Genomic DNA, 19,101 nt, shown 5'->3' on the forward strand with positions numbered 1-19,101 from the left:
CCCAGTACTGGGATGACACCACCACCCTGGCTTTCTCCAAGGCTTCAGGAATTCTCCATTTCCTGCCTTGGGTCCTCCCTCAGCCTTGTGGCTATGGGAGCACCACACTCTCCTGGATCACGATGGGGCACTTAGGAAGAACGAGTTGGGTGTTTGCTGCCATCTAGTGAAGGAAGTGTAGCTCAGCCTCTGGCGGGACCTGCTGCTTGCCTTCAGAGGAACCCATGCCTAGCGGGGCAGATACATGGGTGTGTGTGTGTGTGTGTGTGTGGAGCTTCTGCACGGAGAAGATCATATTCAGGACCATGAATGGTGAGCTGCAGGAGCAACAGCCACCCTGGTTGATCCTCCCACCTCCAGCAAAGAGGCAATTCCCCAAGAAAAAAAGCCAGCCCATTCAGAACGTTGGGGGAGTTGGGGGAGCTGGAGCACCCAGCAATGAGAAGGGAAATGTGAGTGAGCTCCCATTCCTAACCAAGATGCTGTCTCCAGTAGACAACGTGCAAAGGAACAATTACTTTTCTCCAATGGCATCTCACTGGTATAGAAACTACACTTAAGGGCAGGCCCCAGGCCCAGCAATAGATGCCCAACACAAAACAAACTCAGTGGTATTTTTGTAGATTTATTATTACTCTATTATTATTGTTATTGTTATTTTGTTTAGTTTGAGCATTTTTTTTAAATCTTACTGGTCTTTTGCTTGTATATTATGGCTTCCAATTTTGGGTTTTTATGAGTTCTGTGTGTGTGTGTTTCAGTTTCATTTTCGTGTGCTTTTTTTTTTCCTTTTTTACTCTGTTCTCCTTTTTTCCTGATTGTTTTCTAAAGGGAGAGAGAGAGAGAGATGAACTTGGATGGGTGAGAAGGTGGTGAGAATCTGGAAGCAGGTGAGGAATATATTGTATGAAAAAAATACTTTCAATTAAAAAAAGAGAACCCTTGGTAGGGTTCTATAAGGCCCCACCCCCAGAGCCATTGTCCAGCCTGCTCCATCCGTTACCACCTGCACCCCAAGGAGCACTTGACCATGACTTTAGACTGGGGGCTCCCTCAAGGTCTTCACAGCCCTGCATGGGAAGCCTGGTGCCCATTCCAAAAGATCCCTGGTCCTGCAAACACCTACCTCTCCTTCCCATCAGGGTTCCGAAGCTTGCTCTGCCCTCTGCTGCTGTGACAAACACCATGATCAAAGACAACCTGGGGAAGTCCGGGGTCTGTTTCAGCTCTGCCACCAGGTAATGCTCCATGGCTGAGGGAAGTCAAGGCCGGAACCTGAAGGCAGGAGCCGAAGCAGAGACCATGGAGAACGCTGTTCGCTGGCTTATCCTCTAGCTCAGGCTTGACTAGCTCTTCATACAGCCCAGGCCCACCTGCCCAGGGATGATGCTTCCCACAGAGGGCTGGGCCCGCCCACATCGATCATCCCCAAGACAATTTCTCATAGATCTGGCCAAAGAGCAATCTGATTGAGACCGTTCTTCGAAGTTTCCTCTTCCCAAGTCACCCTAGATTGTGTCAAGTCAACTATAAAAACTAACTATCCCACCTGTCTCCTTGGGTGCCGGGATTGCAGGGGAAGTTGATACCCCTACGTGACTGATACAGTTCCAGAGGTGCTACAGATCAAACTCCAGTCCTCATGGTTGCCCGGCAACAAAGTTCCCAACTGAGCCATCCCCGGTCCCCAGCTCTAACCCTGCAGGTGCTTTAACCAGACATCCTCCTTGCTTCCAGTAAAGAGTGGGCTGGAGTCAGCTCAGGCTAGCTCTCAAACATTGCCAGTGATTCCTGCATTTGTAGCTTGGAACCAGGGTTGGTAGGGACATTCGCATCACAGAAATCTGTGACTGCCGAGACATGGGCCTCTTCCCGGTAAGAGCGTACCGTGACACCTTCCTGACAGATATCTGGCTTCCGGCCACAGCAAAAACCACAGCTTACAAGAGCAACACCAAGAGGGGCATTTCTGCCCACTGTCTATTTATTTGTTAAACACCCGTGACAGAGGTCGGAGCGTCTGAAAACAGTGCTAACTGGCGGAGCCGGGATCATGCTTCAGGCTTGAGCTGCACGCCCAAAATACTTAGTTCTAGTACAGGCATCTGCAACAAGCTATTTGCTTATTGCAGGTTTTGACTCCTCGCTTAACATGCAAAAGAGACATGGAACGTTAAACAAACACGTTGGGAAGCGTACCGAGGGCACATCTTTGCATTGTCCTGTGATTTTTTTCCCCTTCTCATTCTTGTAGACTTACATAATTTGAACTGTATTGCAAGCCTGCCATTACTGTGGACCACAGCCTTTGCAGCCCTTCCCACAGGGCTGTCTTCCTTAAGTCCGTCCTAGTGCTCCGTGGGTAGCCTCATCTTAAAACCCCTCAAGAATCCTTTTTAAATGAACAATAGTACATCAGCTCTTTTAGGAGAGAACCAAAAAAAAAAAAAAAAAAAGGAGTGGTTTGTTCGTAGACCGAGCTGTGGACCTCCAGAGCTCAGAGGCTGGAGGCAAGGCTGTGAGGTAGGGTTGGAGATGAGGGCTCAGTCATAGTGAACCTTGACCTTGGCCATATCCAAGCTCGACAAGTCTCCGTTACAAACTGTCTGGCTGGACGCATTGGACCTGTCTTGCAGCTTCAACTTGACCATCTTCTCCACATGTTTTCGATAGGCCCTTTGGATGACGGCAGCACACAGCTCTTCCTCCTTTCTCTTGGTGGTGGTGACTATGGGCTCGTACAGCTTTCTGAAAGGGTTGGCCTCCATGAACTTCTCCTCCATCATGGCTTTCATGGTATCTAAGCCGCTAGAGTTCCCGAGGACCCTGGTGGTGAAGGCGAAGAGGATGTCCATGCAGTGGAGGCGATCGCCCGTCACCATGGGCAAGTCCATCACTAGAAACTGAAACTTGTTGGGCTTGGCCACACGCAACGGCTCTGGCAGGGCGTCGGCAAAGTCAGAGAGGGCCGAGTACTGGATGAACTGTGTTGCTTCGGGGTCAAATTTCTCCCAGATCTCGTAGAAGATTTCAAAGTCATCTTCACCCAGAGGGTCCTCGCTCTCCTCTGTGGCGGTATTGAAGTTCTCCAGGATGACAGCAATGTACATGTTAACCACGATGAGGAAGGAGATGATGATGTAACTGACGAAGTAGACTATGGCTATCTGCGGCTGCTGGCAGTTGTCTTGGGAGGAGGAGTTGGTGGAGGCCTTTGCATCCAGCATGGGGCTGAGGAGAGCATCCCAGCCAGCTGAAGTGGTCACCTGGAAGAGACACAGCATGCTGCCCGAGAACGTTTCAAAGTTGAAAATGTCGTCGATCCCAGAGCCCTTCTCCACTTTGGAGAAACAGTTCATCCCGAAGATGGCGTAGATGAACATAACGAGGAAGAGCAGCAGGCCGATGTTGAAGAGGGAGGGGAGCGACATCATCAGAGCAAACAGCAGCGTCCTGATGCCTCGCGCCGCCCGGACCAGTCGGAGGATGCGGCCGATCCGTGCCAAGCGGACGATCCTGAAGAGTGTGGGCGGGAAAGGGATGTCACTGTGCTCCAAGCCAGAAACCAGGGTACCTGGAGAGGGAGGACCAGTGAACTCCCAGCATGCACTGCAGTTTTAAACCCAGCAGATCCTCTGCCTCAGAATCCTACCGGGGTCAGCATGTCACCTATGCTTGGTCATTTGTGCACAAAACTGAGAACTGCCCGCCTGTGTATCCATTTGAAAAGTACATCTCTAAGGGCCATACAATCTCAGACTGGACTTTTGATGTGGGATGGGATGCATATGCCATCGAAGATAAGTAAGGGAACTGTGGCAGCCCATAAACGGTTATTACCTATGTTGCATTTTCTTTTTAACTACCCATGGGACAGCACCTACCATGGCTTTCCCTGTTTACTGAATGCAGAAGGAAAACAGGCCTTCCCCTCCAACCCCCCCCCCTCCCCGACATGCTGAATCTTTCAGAGGGCATGGAGGAGCTGCTGCTGAGGTTTGGCTCAAGCCTTCATTGAGCTACAGAGGGAAACCGTGGAATAGGAGAAACCTGTTTATTGGAAGTACTCTTTCATCTAGGGTTCCCCTACAGCCCTCTGCAGGCGGGGACGGACTAATTGCTCTGTGGGGTGCTGGAGGGAGGTACCATCCCTGAGATGCACCTCTTTAGCCCACAGCTGGACACTGAGCTCTCCTATTTGGCATTCTGCTCACTCTGGGGATCACTGAGGCGCCCAGACTCTCCAAGCTTACACATAAAGTCGAGAAACATGCCCTCTGTTGTGGATACCCCAGAAACGGAGTCCCAAACAGAGCTTGGTGCAAACTGATGAATATTTGGGCCTAAAATGTCATCCAGCTCTCGCCTCGCCTGCTGAGCAGGCAAGAGCTAAGGGGCGTTAGGAGTTTACATTTTGGCCCAAATATTATCTAATGGCTGGAACATGCTTGCCTTGTGTAGACATGGTTTTCCCCATGTTCTGAGGTCATTAGGGATCAGGACAGTGAAATGTTTCTGCCAGTCTCCTAATGACTACAGAGACCTCACCTGAGTGATGGAGGTAGTTTGCTAACTGAACAGGTGATCCTAACGAGGTTTGATGGCGTCAACTCAGCAACACCGGCCCTCTCAGGTTTAGCCTTAAATACTTCCTGGACTGATCTGGCCTGTATGAATCTGTCCTTTCTCTGCGTACAGGTGTGTGTGTGTGTGTGTGTGTGTGTGTGTGTGTGTGTGTGTGTGTGAACCACATGACTTGGCATGCACACTAACATGAGTAAGTCCTACCCATCAGTCACACTGCTAACCCCCAGGGAGAGGCTCACTGCTCACTCATTCTGCAGGAGCTGAGGAACGAGCCTGGGGACGTGTGGAGGCCAGCTGTTGCATGTGGACACATAAAAGCCCTTGGATTCTGCCCACACTAGTGAGCAGAATTTGGCTTCATGTGGAGAGCCTGTCCTGCCCTGGGCACTGGAGCAAAATTTCTAGTAGCACATGTGACTTCAGTCACCTAGGAACGGTCAGAAGAGACATTTCTAGCAGCTCCACAATGCCCAGCACTGTGGGAAGGGGGGATAGAATGATGGCTCCTTGGCATGTGGGCAGAAGGACTCCTGGCCCTCCCTTTGTGGGTGGGGGGGCCCTTCTTTTGTGTGTGTGTGGAGGGGGAGGGTCACAGACTCCTCTGATCACCATCGTCTAACTTCTACTGATGTCGCTTTTACCCAAACTTGTGATTGGGACTGACTAAAAGCTCACAGGTCTATGTTGCTGCCAACACATGGGCTTTTTAAAATCATCTACATAAACCCCTCGGCTTCGAACCCAGGCAGACCCTGATGCAATCACTTGGCAGCAAGAGGAACCAACCCTGAGACCTGACACCTGCCAGGCATGTCACGAAGCCTGCCACACAGCCTTCCCAAGATGGAGCTGACGTGCCCACTTGTAAGTCAGTCCTTGTCTCTGTTGCTTTCTGGACTGTGAGAATGCCTGGTGGGCCCCAGGACATGCATACACAGCGTAAAAAGTGAAGTTAAGTCAGATGGGCAGCTCACGTCTATAATCTCAGCATCTGGGAGGCTCACGTTAAAAGAGTTCGAGGCCAGCCTAAGCTATATGGTGAATCCCACATCAACCTGGACTAGAGTGAGACTCCGTCTTAACATTCTTCCTCAAAAAAGAGAAAAGGAAAAAGCCAAATTAAAGGATTAGTTAAAATAAAACTTCAGAGACCCAAATGAACGCTAATGGCTTAGCCACATGGAGTAGTTAGCATGCACAAGGGTGAGCTTTGGTTTCCAGCACTGAAAAAACAGAAGTAAGACAGAGAGCTGGAGAGCTGGTCCTGAGGTTAAGAGCAGGACCTGCTGTTTAATGCACTTGGGTTTGGTCACCACACTCACATCACGGGCTGTAACCTGTACTCCTGCTCCTGAGGTAGGCCTTGGCCACCCACACGCATAACTTTTAAATGATTAAAAAAAAATTCCAGGGGGCTGGAGAGCCGGCTCAGAGGTTAAGAGCACTGGTTGCTCTTCCAAAGGTCCTGAGTTCAATTCCTGGCAAGCACATGCCAGCTCACAACCATCTGAAATGAGATGTGGTGCCCCCTTCTGGCCTGCAGGGATACATGCAGCCAGAACATTGTACACATAATAAATAAATAAATAAATAAATACATCTTTTTTTTTTTTAATTCCAAAAAAGAAAGAAAAGAACAAGAAAGAAGATCATAAAGTATATGATGATAATTCTCTTTCTTCCCTTTAGCTTCATGGTTTATGCAACATGTCTGTGGTTATGAAAAACCCACTGACTACAGAAAGAGGCTTGCTGGTGAGCAGGGTCAGAGCAGCTGAGACACGCACAGTCCCCATCCCGGCTCCTAAACGTGGGATAAAGAGTAGGTACCGCTTGTCATGTGAGGCTGGCTTGTCGCCTCAGTGGGAGGCAAGGAAGCCCCAGCAACCCCATGTGCATCAACAGCTGCTCTGGTAGCCTTGCGGGTTTTGAACACAGGAGCCAACATCAGTGCTAAGGGCCAAACTCCTAAAACCACAAAGGACCCAGCGGAGCTCACAATGGCACAGAAGATGGAATTCTGATTCAGCCCCCTGAGAGGTCAGGAAGCCCTACAAAAACTGTTAGTGGAGAAAGTTTGCTTCCTTCCATTGAACAGGCAGATTCAGCTGTGTCAAGAAAATGGGAATCTCTGCCTTGTGGCCCTTCCCAACAGGGCATGCTTCCGTGGCCCTCCCCTTTCCCCAGATGCCTTCCCCCACTTTCCCCAGATGCCTTCCCCCACTTTCCCAGACTCCACATTAACCTAATCTGTTGCTTTGTGGAAAAGTTTGGCAAGCTTCCAAATTATTAGCTTCAGGGTTTACTTCTGCCTCACCCTAGAAAGTGCTGGCTACTGGTTTTACTTACTAATGACAGAAAGAACCACGACCACACAATCAAATAAATTCCAGCCATTGGTGAAGTAGTATTGCCTCAAAGCAAACATTTTGATGAGACACTCTATGGTAAAGATGGTCACAAAGGCTACGTTGAGAATATCAAAGATTTTCTTCACTTGTTCGGTCTGGCCTTCAGATTCAGCCATCATGATAATCATATTTAGGACAATAAGACCCAGAATGATGACATCAAAGACCTGGCTTGTGACCAGATCAAAAACAAAGGCTTGACATTTATTCTGAGGAGGAAAAGGAAAGAATAAAATTATGTTATTAAAACAACAAAATTTGTTTTCTCTTACATTGAAGGCAGTTCCTTGGAATATACACAGGCCCTTTCAAAGGACAAGAAATTCTTATAGCCTCCCGTTGTTGACTTGTTTCAAATTCAATTGGGTGACTGTTTTTGTGTGCTTAGGCTTTACTTTTAACTCTACTTAAAACATAAGTCAAAAATATCCTCAGTAGCAACACAACTTCAGTGGTGTGATGGATGGTGGTGTGACTGTCAGTGGTGTGATGGTCAGTGGTGTGATGGATGGTGGTGTGATGGTCAGTGGTGTGAAGGATGGTGGTGTGATTGATAGTGGTGTGAAGGATGGTGGTGTGAAGGATGGTGGTGTGAAGGATGGTGGTGTGAAGGATGGTGGTGTGAAGGATGGTGGTGTGATTGATAGTGGTGTGACTGTCAGTGGTGTGAAGGATGGTGGTGTGATTGACAGTGGTGTGATGGTCAGTGGTGTGACTGTCAGTGGTGTGAAGGATGGTGGTGTGAAGGATGGTGGTGTGAAGGATGGTGGTATGATTGACAGTGGTGTGACTGTCAGTGGTGTGAAGGATGGTGGTGTAATGGTCAATGGTGTGATGGTCAGTGGTGTGATGGTCAGTGGTGTGAAGGATGGTGGTGTGAAGGATGGTGGTATGATTGACAATGGTGTGACTGTCAGTGGTGTGAAGGATGGTGGTGTAATGGTCAATGGTGTGATGGTCAGTGGTGTGATGGATGGTGGTGTGAAGGGTGGTGGTGTGAAGGATGGTGGTATGATTGACAATGGTGTGATGGTCAGTGGTGTGATGGATGGTGGTATGATGGTCAGTGGTGTTATGGTCAGTGGTGTGAAGGGTGGTGGTGTGATTGATAGTGGTGTGAAGGGTGGTGGTGTGAGGCTGAGATGAAGCAGCTCATGTAGGCTTCAACAACATAAAGATGAGCCTCAATGTCCACATCTGCATTTACCCAAGAGAAGGACACAGAGAACATCGACTTATCTTGGACAAAATGGAACAGACTCTGTTTGTCTATTCAGAATAGTTAGAACTTCAGCCAATTGTTAATCCAGGTTGGAACAGGCTGGACAAACAGCATCCCAGCCCAACAATTACCAAAGGCAGAGGACTGGTGACGTCATACAGACACAGAGACACGCTTACACAAATAATCTAAAAACAATGAAAAGAATGCTCCCTTTAAAAGTGAACAGGGGGCGTTTTGGAAGCCTTGCCCCGCCCCCACAACCTTGCATCCCATGTGCATTTATTTAGTGTCAGTTGCTCTCACCAGTGGCCTTGGGATGGGTTTTTGAGGTTTTTTGGTTCCTAATTTTTTCATTGCATTATAGTATTTCTTCTGTTCTTCTGTCATAAAAATGTCTTGGCCACCTAAGTACATGGAGAAACCGACAGCTAGTTAGTTACTGCTAGCCAGTTTTGCAAATCAAGTCCTGGATCTTTAGAAATAATTTTAAAGTTACAGGCCACTTTTATCAGTAGTTCCTATTCCAAAAGGGATTTGAAAAAAAATATGAACTCGGGGACCACAAGGAACACTGATTTCAAAATAAGGGGTAAAAGAGAAATAAGGCAAATTCAATCAGTTATAGCTCACTTTTTAGGGCATAAAATTTACACATTTTAATGAACATACTGAAGAATCTTTGTAAAAACTAAATACAGTTCATCTTGCACGAATTAAAATATGAATAATGGAAAATATGCTATATTAGAATGCTCTAATGGAAATTGGCAACAAAAAATAAAAGTTAAAACAAAATTCCATAGAAGAAGGAGATTCATGGAAGGAGAGGTATTAGAGGGAAGGGGATGAGTAAAGCACATTACATGCATGGATGAACATGCTGGTTAGCATGGACCCACAAACAACAGAGTGGAATTTTAAAAAGAGAGAGGAAATACTGTGAAATAGTACTGAAATTAGCTTAAATAATTAATGTAACATTTCTAATAAAAGTTAATTAAAATCTTCCCAGAACAATTATTAAGGAAAAAGCATAAGAGTTTTAAATACTTTCACTGCTAATAAGGAAAACAAGCTAAGATTTTCATTTCTAGAAATTTATGGAACAAAATAAATCTATAAATACCAGATTAGATAGAACAGAATTCTTTAGAAATATGCAACTGAATTTTTACAGAAGTCTGATTTTAGAAAAAGAAAGAAAGAAAGTCTCCAGCCTCTGAAAATCAGGAGGTAAGAAACAAAATGGTTAGCTTGTCCCAAAGCCACTGCTGGTGGCTGGAGCGATGGTTCCATGGTTAAGAGCAAACTGCTCTTACAGAAGCTCAGCTCCTAGCACCAACATCTGGCAGCTCACACCCATCTGTAACCCCAGCTCCAAGGGATCCCATGCTCTCTTCTGGCCTCTTCAGGCACTGCACTCATGTGTGCACGCGCGCGCACGCGCACACACACACACACACACACACACACACACACACACACACACCGTTTTTAAAGGGAAGGAAAATATCCCTTGACAACAAAAGCCAACAAGAAGTTCAGTTCCCACTGGCAGTAAAATGCTCCTCTGATCCTTTGACTGCAAACTTGTATCTACGGAGCTTGGGTTTGAATTCTCTCATGCGGACCAATGTTGCATACACAGTTTTAGAAGTCAGCCTAGCTACCTGGTTCCTTTTAGATAGTGGGTAGAAATAAGTCATATTCATTATAACAGTGTTAACTTGACTTCTTCAGACTGTAATACATATGCCTTGGATAAAGACAATGAGTAACTGTGGATATTTAAAATATTTATTTTTGTTTTAAATTACACATATGTATTTTTGAGTGTATGTTAGCATGCATGCAATGCCTACAGAGACCACAAGAGGGCACCCAATGCCCTGGAGCTGGAGTTAAAGGCAGTTGTGAGCTGCTCAACCTGGTGCAAGGAACCAAACTGGTCCTCTGCAAGAGCTGTGCGAGCTCTTAGCCTCTGAGCCATCTCTCCAGCCCCAACTGTAGAAATTTTAATTGTTCATCATCCCCTGTGCTCTTGATACCGAGTTTCTCATGTAGAAAAGAGAAGAGAGAGGAAGTAAACCATTAGACATCCGTTCCGTATCTGTGTTTCCTTTCTCCCTCTCTTTCTTTTTTCCTCTTTCTCTCCCTCTCCCATTTTCTCTCTCTCTCTCTCCCTTTCTCTCTCTCTGAAAAGACCTAGAAACAGTGCCTATACCAAATGTGGTTTTGAAAACTCCCAGCACTCACTGGTAAACTGGCCCATGGCGGACAGTGAGAAAGAGGTTCTAACTTAAGCCTGGGACTTCCTGTCACACCCGATACAAAAAATGCTGCTCATAGGAGGGGATTATCGTATATGAATCCTGGTTTAAAAGATAAAAATTAATAAATCTTTCAGGAAAATTAAAGATAGCTGTGAATAACTGTGTCCCAAAAAAAAAGGTCAGGTGAAGAACTTAGTGATGTGTCTGCCCAAAGGGTTCAGAAAACAAGACCAAATCAGCAGAAGGGAGAGATAAAGTGGATCATGGCAGGAACTAATGAATGGAAAGTAAAAGGACAGTGCAAAGAAGTGAAGAACTGAGGCTGGGTTCTTTGAAAGGATAAACTAGACTTTTAGTCTAAGATTAAAAAAAAAAAAAAAAAAAACTAATTGAGACTGGAGAGACAGCTCAGGGGCTAAGAGCACTGGCTGCTCTTCCAGAGGACCGGAGTTCAATTCCCAGCAACAACATAGGGCTCACAACCATCTGTAATGAGACCTGGGGCCCTCTTCTGGCCTGCAGGCAGAACACTGTATACATAATAAATAAATCTATAAAAGAACAAAACAAGGAACCACTAACTAATAGAGCTAGAGACAACAAGGAGTCATACATGCACACCACATACAGAGACATAGCAAAAAAAGTTGCCAAAATGAAATTCGTTATTTTATATACTAACTTTGAAAAGTAAAGCTTGTGCATGCTTAGAAGCTGAGGCAGAAGGATTGTTATGAGTTTGAGGCCAGCCTAGGCTGTAAGTCACAGGCTAGCCTGTTTCAATAAACATCAAGGACAGTAATGTAGCAGCAGCACTGGCTATTGTAACAAAGAAAATTAAAGGGTGTGGCAACCTAAATAAGAGACAATTTGATGAATTTGAAGAATTGGTGTAAAGTTGATTTTAGGTAATGTAATGACGCTGGGTGATGGGTGTTTTGGATTCATTCTAGAATATTCTTGTACGTTTTTTTTAACTTTTCCATAGTAAGAAATAATAAATAAAGACAAAGGATGCTGTGGTGTGACCTACAAAAGGCTTCCCAACAGAAGGGTTAGGTCGAAGCTGCAAGGCTGATGTCCAAATTGCTAGTATTGATCGCAATCATGACGCGCATTACAGAGGGACCCAAAGCCACTCCTCCCCCCCCCCCCATGCGTGCATGCAGCAGACTCAGTATGGCCATGACATAACAGCACAGGACTGCCTGCAGACGCTGAGGTCAGTCACAGCAAGGGGACGCTCAGATGAATTAGAAGAGGCCAAGGGGGTGGGGGTGGGTGACCCTTAGCATAGTTACGATAAGCAAAGGCCAAACCCTGAGCAGAGGGGTTGAGAAGAGCCTTGTATTCTTAAAGAAAGCCCAGAGGACGCGTTTGAATCCACACAAACACTCAAGTCTCTAAGTTTAAAAAAAAAAAATTAATGCAAAAATGTAAGAAGTGTGGCAGGGAGGATGGCTCAGTGGGTAGAGCGCCTGGTGTACAAGCATGAGAACCCTGGGTTTGGTCCCCCATGCGTGGGGCGGGACATTGTGGCTAAGTGGTGGAGCACTTGCGTAGCGTGGACAAGGCCTTGCGTTCCATCTCAACACTAAGAGCATGTGGAGTATACAAAGGCTGAGTGTGGCAGCACACGCCTGTAAGCCCAGCATTGGGGAGGTAGAGGCAGGTAGATCCCTGCCAAATCAGTGACTCCAGGTCAATGAGAGACTCTGCCTCAAAGAAAACAAGGTGGAGAGACACTGAGAGAGATCCCAATGTCAACCTCCAACTTCCACATACGTGAACACATGTATGCACACACACACACACACACACACACACACACACACACACACACACTGAAAGAAGAAAGTCCCAAAATGGACTCAGTAGGTTGCATATACATAAGAATGACAATTTGCCTTTAAAATAGCCAGAAGATGTAAGCAGGTGGTCCCTGCTGGTGTTCGGGGCCATCAACCTACAAGGAGGCATGTGACTTCACTGCTGATGAAAGAAAGGAATAGGGAGAGAAATTATGATCTATAATCCAGCTCCTGTGTGTGTGTGTGTGTGTGTGCGCGCACACATGTGCGCATGTGTGTGTGTGTGTGTGTATACAGGTGTGTGAAGCCATGTGTGTGCAGAAGCCAGAAAAAGGCATTGTGTGTCCTGCCCCATTGCTCTCCACCGCCTTCCCCGGTGACAGGGCCTCTCACTGAACCTGGAGTTAGACTGGAGGCTAGGAAGTCCCAGAGGCCTTCTTGTCCTCTCTTGTCTCTGCCTCACAGCGCTAGAGTTACAGGCTTGTGGAGTTGTGCCCAGCACTTTATACGAGGATGGGGGATTTGAACTCAGATCTTCATGATTACACAGCAAGCACTTCCAACCACTGAGTTATCTCTCCAGCCCTGAAAATTCTTACAGCAAAAACTGATTTTATAAAATAGGCTATAACTAGTGAGCTCCTACACCTCCAAATTAAAAGTTTAAGATAAAAGGACACACACACAGTTAAGAAGTTGGTTAGAGAGATAGCTAAGTGATTAAGAACACTTGTTCCTCTTAAAGAGACCAGGGTTCAATTCCCAGCACACATATGGTGTCTCACAACCATCTGTAAATCTAGTTCCAGGGGATCTGGCGCCCTCTACTGGCCTCTCTGGGCACTGCACACATGAGGTACACAGACATACATCCAGGCACACCACCACAATATAACAAAATAATTTTTTTTAACTGAGGATTATTCCAAATTATGCCAAAATCGTGAGGCATTGTCTAAAGTGGTCATCATTTGATGACTGACATAAATGGATCTAAATTTTCTTTTATTTTCCTTAATTTGCAATGTTAGTTCAGGGCTCTAGAGATTTTCTGCGTCAGAAAAAGAAATTTTAGATTGTTAGTGCCTGGGACAGGAGTCTGCCTAGCTCACACCTTCCTCAATCATCTGTTGGAGCAGCTTCAGGAGATCCAGGCTGATGGGAGCCAAGACACAGTATCCAGATTCCATTCCTTCAACTTTGTCCAGGCTAGAGGAGCCGGGATCCCTGGCTGCCATGAGCAAATGGGTATGGCACCATGGACAGCCTTCTACGTGACAATCACATCCTCTCACAAGCGTGGCAGAGCCCAGCTGGGCCAGCAGGCATACTTATCTTTTTCTGCTGCTTATTGAAGTTGTCAATAATAACGCCGATAAAGAGATTCAGGGTGAAGAATGAGCCAAAGATGATGAAAACCACAAAGTATAGGTAAGCGCAGATACTCGCCTCAAAGTACGGCTGCTCATCTTTCTGTTGGGGACATTTTAATGAGAGAAAAATAATTACTGAAGAAAACTCAAACCGCCCCAGCTACCTTGTCCCAGCAAGTTTAACCGCATAGCCTTGCCAGCAGCTGTGAACCGCTGGTCACCTGTTCTTTGGGTTTCTTGCTTAGCTCAGGGTGCACAGAGTAGGGAGACAGGAAGCAGGAGGTTAGGTCTTTTCTCCCAAACAATGAGAAGCGGAAAGGGATGAAAAGGGGAGAGGAATGTGGTGGCGTTTGTGCTTTCAAAGTGTCCCAAATGTCTGTTCGGATATGCCTTTGAGGATGGGCCCAGCACAGGGCATGCCCGCCTCAGGAAGAGGTGGCTGGACTTCATAGCTGTTCCACAGCTGTCCCACATCTCCCAGAGGTCAACATCCTGCCTGCAGCTGTGTCTTCTCCCTCATGAGTTGCCAGCCCAGGCACACCTTCTCATAAGTAGATTCTTGAGACAAAGGATCGCACCACAAATAAGTGAGTCAATAGCTGATGACAGACATGTTTTCCCGGCTCAGGGCATACCTCAAACCACTCAAGAGCCTCCTCATCCAGGCTTCTCACTCACACACACACACACACACACACACACACACACACACACATCTGTCTGTCTGTCTGTATCTATGTAACTTAAGAACATGGGTGTTATGCATGCCTATGTATATGCTTGTTCACATGTGTTATGCATATACTTTTAAATTTATTTATCTAGCTACATATATAATATTTCACTGTGTGTGTGTGTGAGAGAGAGAGAGAGAGAGAGAGAGAGAGAGAGAGAGTGTGTGTGTGTGTGTGTGTGTGTGTGTGTGCAGGAGTTAGTTCTCCCCATCCACCATGTGGATCAGAGGGATCACACTCAGATTGTCAGGCTTGATGGCAAATTACCCACTGAGCCCTCTTTCTAGGCCTTGCTACCTTAGGCAGAGTCTCTCATTTGTACCCAGAGTGCCCCAGTATAGCTAGTCTACCAGCCCACTTGCTTCTGGAATCCCATCTCCACCTTACAAGTACTAGAATTACAGACAGGGAATGTTCCCATGCCAACCCAGCATCTGTGGATTCTGGGGATCCGAACTCTGGTCCTCCCTCACTCATGCACACATATCACACACACAAACAATAAATTTAAAAAAAAACATTTAAATTGTATCTATGGCATGTGTAATTATGATATATAAATATTACAGCAAACTATTACAATTAACAGTTCAGTATCTACTATTAGCTGTGGCTTTCCAGGAACGAGACTTTGTTAAAATACTGAGAATTAAGCTAAGTGGTTAGTCACTGTGCATTATCTACATAAGAATGCCAGTCTGGGGAGCTCTGATGGAGACTCTTCTTCCTCTGTGCTGCATCTCTCCTGCCTCTGCTGCTATCTGTGGTCCTCACTACATCTCAGGCATTAACTCTGCAGAGTCCCCAATACAGTAAGTACACATGCATCACGATAAGAAACTAAGGAAACATCCCCCATTGCCATCAGCTCACTGTCCAGCTCGGGTAGCTCCCTTCCCATCCTTCAGCTGAGCCAAATGAGGATTAGGAAACAGACTGGAGTTCCAGGTGCATTTCCAACTTTCTCTTCTGCTGGCATTCCAGTTGGTAACCACGACCTTTACTCCCCAGAGAGCCTGAAGCCACAAGAAGTCACCCTCTTGCTCCAATTTAGTCCACTCACTGCTTCCTCATGGTTAAGACAAGCAGACTCGGGTGGCTTCCTCCTCCTGGTCACTTGGAGATGAACTAGAGGAAGTTGGGGTGCCTTGCTATGATGCTTAGTCTCTATCAACTCGACACAAACTAACGTCACCTGGGAAGAGGGAACCTCGGCTGGCAATTGCTTCTGTCAGATTGGCCTGTGGGAAAGTCTGTAGGGCATTTTCTTAATTCCTAGTTGCTTCTGGGGGAGGGCCTATCCCTAGGTAGGTGGATCCAAGTTATATAAGGGACATAGCTGATCAAGCCAGAGAAAGTGTGCTTGTTAATTTTACGTCAACTTGACCCAGGCTAGAAACACTGGCAAGAAGGAAGTTTTGATTGAGTAAATGTTTCCATAAGATGAGGCTGCAGGCAAACCTTTAGGGCACAGCCCATTGTGAATGGGGCCATCCCTGGGCTTGGCGGGGGTGGGGGTGAGGGGGTGGGGGTGGTATCCTGGGTGCTACAGGAGAGCAGGCTGAGCAAGCCCCCTCCATGGCCTCTGAATCGGCTCCTGCCTCCAGGTTCCTGCCTGACGTGAGTTTCAGTGGGCTGTGATGTGAAAGCCAGACAAACCCCTTCCTCCCCAAGCTGCTTTTGGTCCTGAGTTTCATTACAGCAATGGTAACTCTGGGAAGGACAAGAAGTAGGCCAGGCTTCCCCTGGGGTCTCTGCTACAGTTCATATGCCCAGGTTCCTACCTTGGGCTCCTGCCCTGGTTTCTCTCAGTGACAGCCTGTAACCAGTAAGCATAAACGAACAAACAAAAACCTCCCCCTTCCCCAAGTTGGTTTGGCCAGCCTGTTATCACAGCAAGGGAAAGCAAGCTAGGACGCATGTGATTCTCTTGCTCTGTCCCCATCTCCTAAGTGAATGATCTTCTCTTCTCTTGCCATGCAGAGGAAATGTTGGACTCTACAGAATACTAGGATACCAGACCCGGCAGAATACATTCTAGCTCTTTCTATCAAGCAGTGTCTATACCATAGTTTTGCCTCCAGAAGAACAAGACAGAACATCTGGAATAATAAAGTTGTCGTGCAGGACGTTTGGGGCTGTCTGGGTACTCACAATACCTCTGGTTTGAGCGTAACATTCTAGAACACAGTGAGACGTCGACTCACTCACCCCTCTGGAATCAACAGCAGCGTTCATAATGTCCAGCCAGCCCTTATATGTGGCCTGAAACAGACGTAGGAAAACACAGACACAGCTGTAGACTTTTTCCATCGGCAGATGCGTGCCACGCGAAAGCTTGCCAAGCCCTGTGGGCAGGTGTCCATTCTGCCCCCAAGAGAGTCCACACAACAGAACAGCAGGAAGGAACGTGATGGGGAGATGTCGTGTGTTTCCTCTTTCTTCCTCATTCCCCCAAGACTAGTGATTTGAAAACAGAATCAATCGCTGCACTATAGGTTGCATGAGAAGAGCGGGGTTAGGCTCTTTCTGAGAGCACATGGTTGTGCTAGCTGCCCAAAGCCTGGCTGCTGCTGGGGTTTGAAAGAACATTGACAAAAGGGTCCTCCTCCCCGGCAGATGCTCTCCACAGCGAGCGAGGGAGAAGACAAGGCAAGCTGAACAGACCCTGAATGGGGTATCGGCCCGCGTGATGGCTGATCTTCCTTGTCAACTCGACTGGCTCTGAAATCACCCAGGGCATGTGGTGGAGGTGTCTCTGGGAGGCTGGATGCAGAAAACACTCATCCATCCCCCAGGGGGGGTCCCTGAGTGAGTAAATGAAAAAGGCACTCCGAGCGCCAGCATCTGCCCCTTCCTGACAACTTCCTGACCGTAGAGCCAGCTGCCTCGCACCTTCTGCCATATCTAGAGAATTCTCACCACCACGTCTTCCCTACCATGGTGGTCTAGTTCCTCAAACCACAGGCAAAGACAGCCCTGCCTCAAATCGCTTTTATCGGTGTTGTGGTTTAAATGAGAAATCCCCCCCCCCACAGGTTCCTGTGTTTGAACATTTGATCGCCGTTGTTGGTCCAGATCATGGAATTTTAGGATGTGGACCCTTGCTCAAAGGAGTGTGTCGCTGGGGACGGGATTTGAGGATTTATAGCCTGCCACCCCTCCTGTATATAGATAAAATGTGATCAGCCAGCTCCCGGATCCTCCCATCATGCATCACTCTACGATGGGCTGGGTTCCCTTTGGAGCTATAAGCTAAAATAAAACCTTTTTTCTCTAGCTTGCTTTTTTTTTGTTGTTGTTGTTGTTGGGTGTTTTAGCAGAGCAACAGAACAGATACTAATGTGTCAGGTGGCCTGTCAAAGGAATGAGAGAAGTATCTAGACTAGACACCCTTCGTGAAAACGGGCTCACAGAGCTACGGTGCCACCCCTGTGAACAGGACTGAACAGGACTGGGATCCACAGTCTCAGGGGACTAGTATGACTTTAGGGGCAATCAGGCTTCCAAGTTTCCTCTCCCTGGGTGAAGACAGACCCTAAGCACTTACCACCTGCAGCAGAGCGAGGTAGGCATTCCCCACATTGTCAAAGTTGACTTTCGGGACCTTCCACAAGTAATTGCCACCTTCACACTGGCTTCGGTTTCGAATTTCGGTGTAATTGAAATATTTACTTATATCTGTCCCATTAACGCATCTTCCAAACTTCCCAGAAAAAAAATTTACTCCCAGGATGCAAAATATGAGCCAGAAGATGAGGCAGACCAGCAAGACATTGAGAATGGCGGGAATGGCGCTGATGAGGGCATTGACCACAACCTTAGGGAGGCAAGACGAAAACAACCGGTAGGGCGGCCAGCAGGCTCTCCGTCACCCCAGGAGGACCTGACGCGCAGGACTGGACCGCTACAGCTCTTTTGTCTTTACTCTGATCATCCCTCTCCCGGCCCACAGTGAGCTCTGCTTTCTCTGCTACGGCCACCAAGGACGACCTCAGGAGAGGCTGGTGAAGAAGACACCAGACACGCGGCGTGTCTTTACCCAGGATGCTGGAGGGAAGAAGAGCCAGCCTCGGCCATCAAGAGGCCATGACAGAGTCTTTTCTCTGCTTCTCTCAGGCCTAGTCCAGGCCCATGTCTGGCTGTGTAGGACCCCCACAAAGGCCTGGCAAAAGCCCAGGGCAGTGGACCTCTGCCTGTCCTGTTAACTAAGTTTCCACCCATCCACCGGGGCGTGTACCTTCATTCCTTCAAACTGAGACAGCGCCCGCAGAGGCCTCAGGGCTCGCAGAGTCCGGAAGGACTTCAGGCTCGGTAGGTTCATGAGACTGACCACAGACACCTGTGAGAGGAGACGCTGCTTGGTGAGGACCGCTGTCTGTGCAGTCAGGACTGCCGGCGCAGGCTCAAGGGCTCCTGCGCACGCTCTCTGTCTCTCTGTCTGTCTCTCTCTCTCTCCTCCCTTTTTCCTTTTGTTCCCCTTAGTGTGTACGCATGCTTGTCTGTCTGTCTGTGTGTCTGTGTACCTGTGTGTGCATGCAGGTGGAGGTCAGAGGTCAACTTGTGGTGTCTTCCTCGGTCACTGTTCACCTTGTTGTTTGACACAGGTTCCGTGGCTGGACCTGGAACCAGGTGGGCTAGAATGACTGGCCAGTGAAGCCTAGTGTGCCCTTGTCTCTGCTTCCCC

General features: G+C 47.4%; 1 protein-coding gene across 1 annotated transcript in view; it reads right to left on the reverse strand.

Annotated features, from left to right (window-relative positions):
- Positions 1 to 2,494: 2,494 nt before the first annotated feature.
- Scn11a (sodium voltage-gated channel alpha subunit 11) overlaps positions 2,495 to 19,101 on the reverse strand; it is a 58,558-nt gene continuing 41,951 nt past the window's right edge. The window contains exons 20-26 of the mRNA XM_051202369.1: positions 18,655 to 18,756; positions 17,965 to 18,234; positions 16,626 to 16,679; positions 13,643 to 13,780; positions 8,527 to 8,631; positions 6,937 to 7,207; positions 2,495 to 3,574 (exon numbers count right to left, since the gene is read on the reverse strand). Coding sequence (XP_051058326.1) covers positions 2,544 to 3,574; positions 6,937 to 7,207; positions 8,527 to 8,631; positions 13,643 to 13,780; positions 16,626 to 16,679; positions 17,965 to 18,234; positions 18,655 to 18,756 — 1,971 coding nt within the window. The 3' untranslated portion in view covers positions 2,495 to 2,543. The remainder of the gene's footprint in view (positions 3,575 to 6,936; positions 7,208 to 8,526; positions 8,632 to 13,642; positions 13,781 to 16,625; positions 16,680 to 17,964; positions 18,235 to 18,654; positions 18,757 to 19,101) is intronic.

The sequence above is a fragment of the Phodopus roborovskii genome, unplaced genomic scaffold, assembly GCF_943737965.1.
Source record: "Phodopus roborovskii unplaced genomic scaffold, PHOROB, whole genome shotgun sequence".
Taxonomy (NCBI): Eukaryota; Metazoa; Chordata; class Mammalia; order Rodentia; family Cricetidae; genus Phodopus; species Phodopus roborovskii.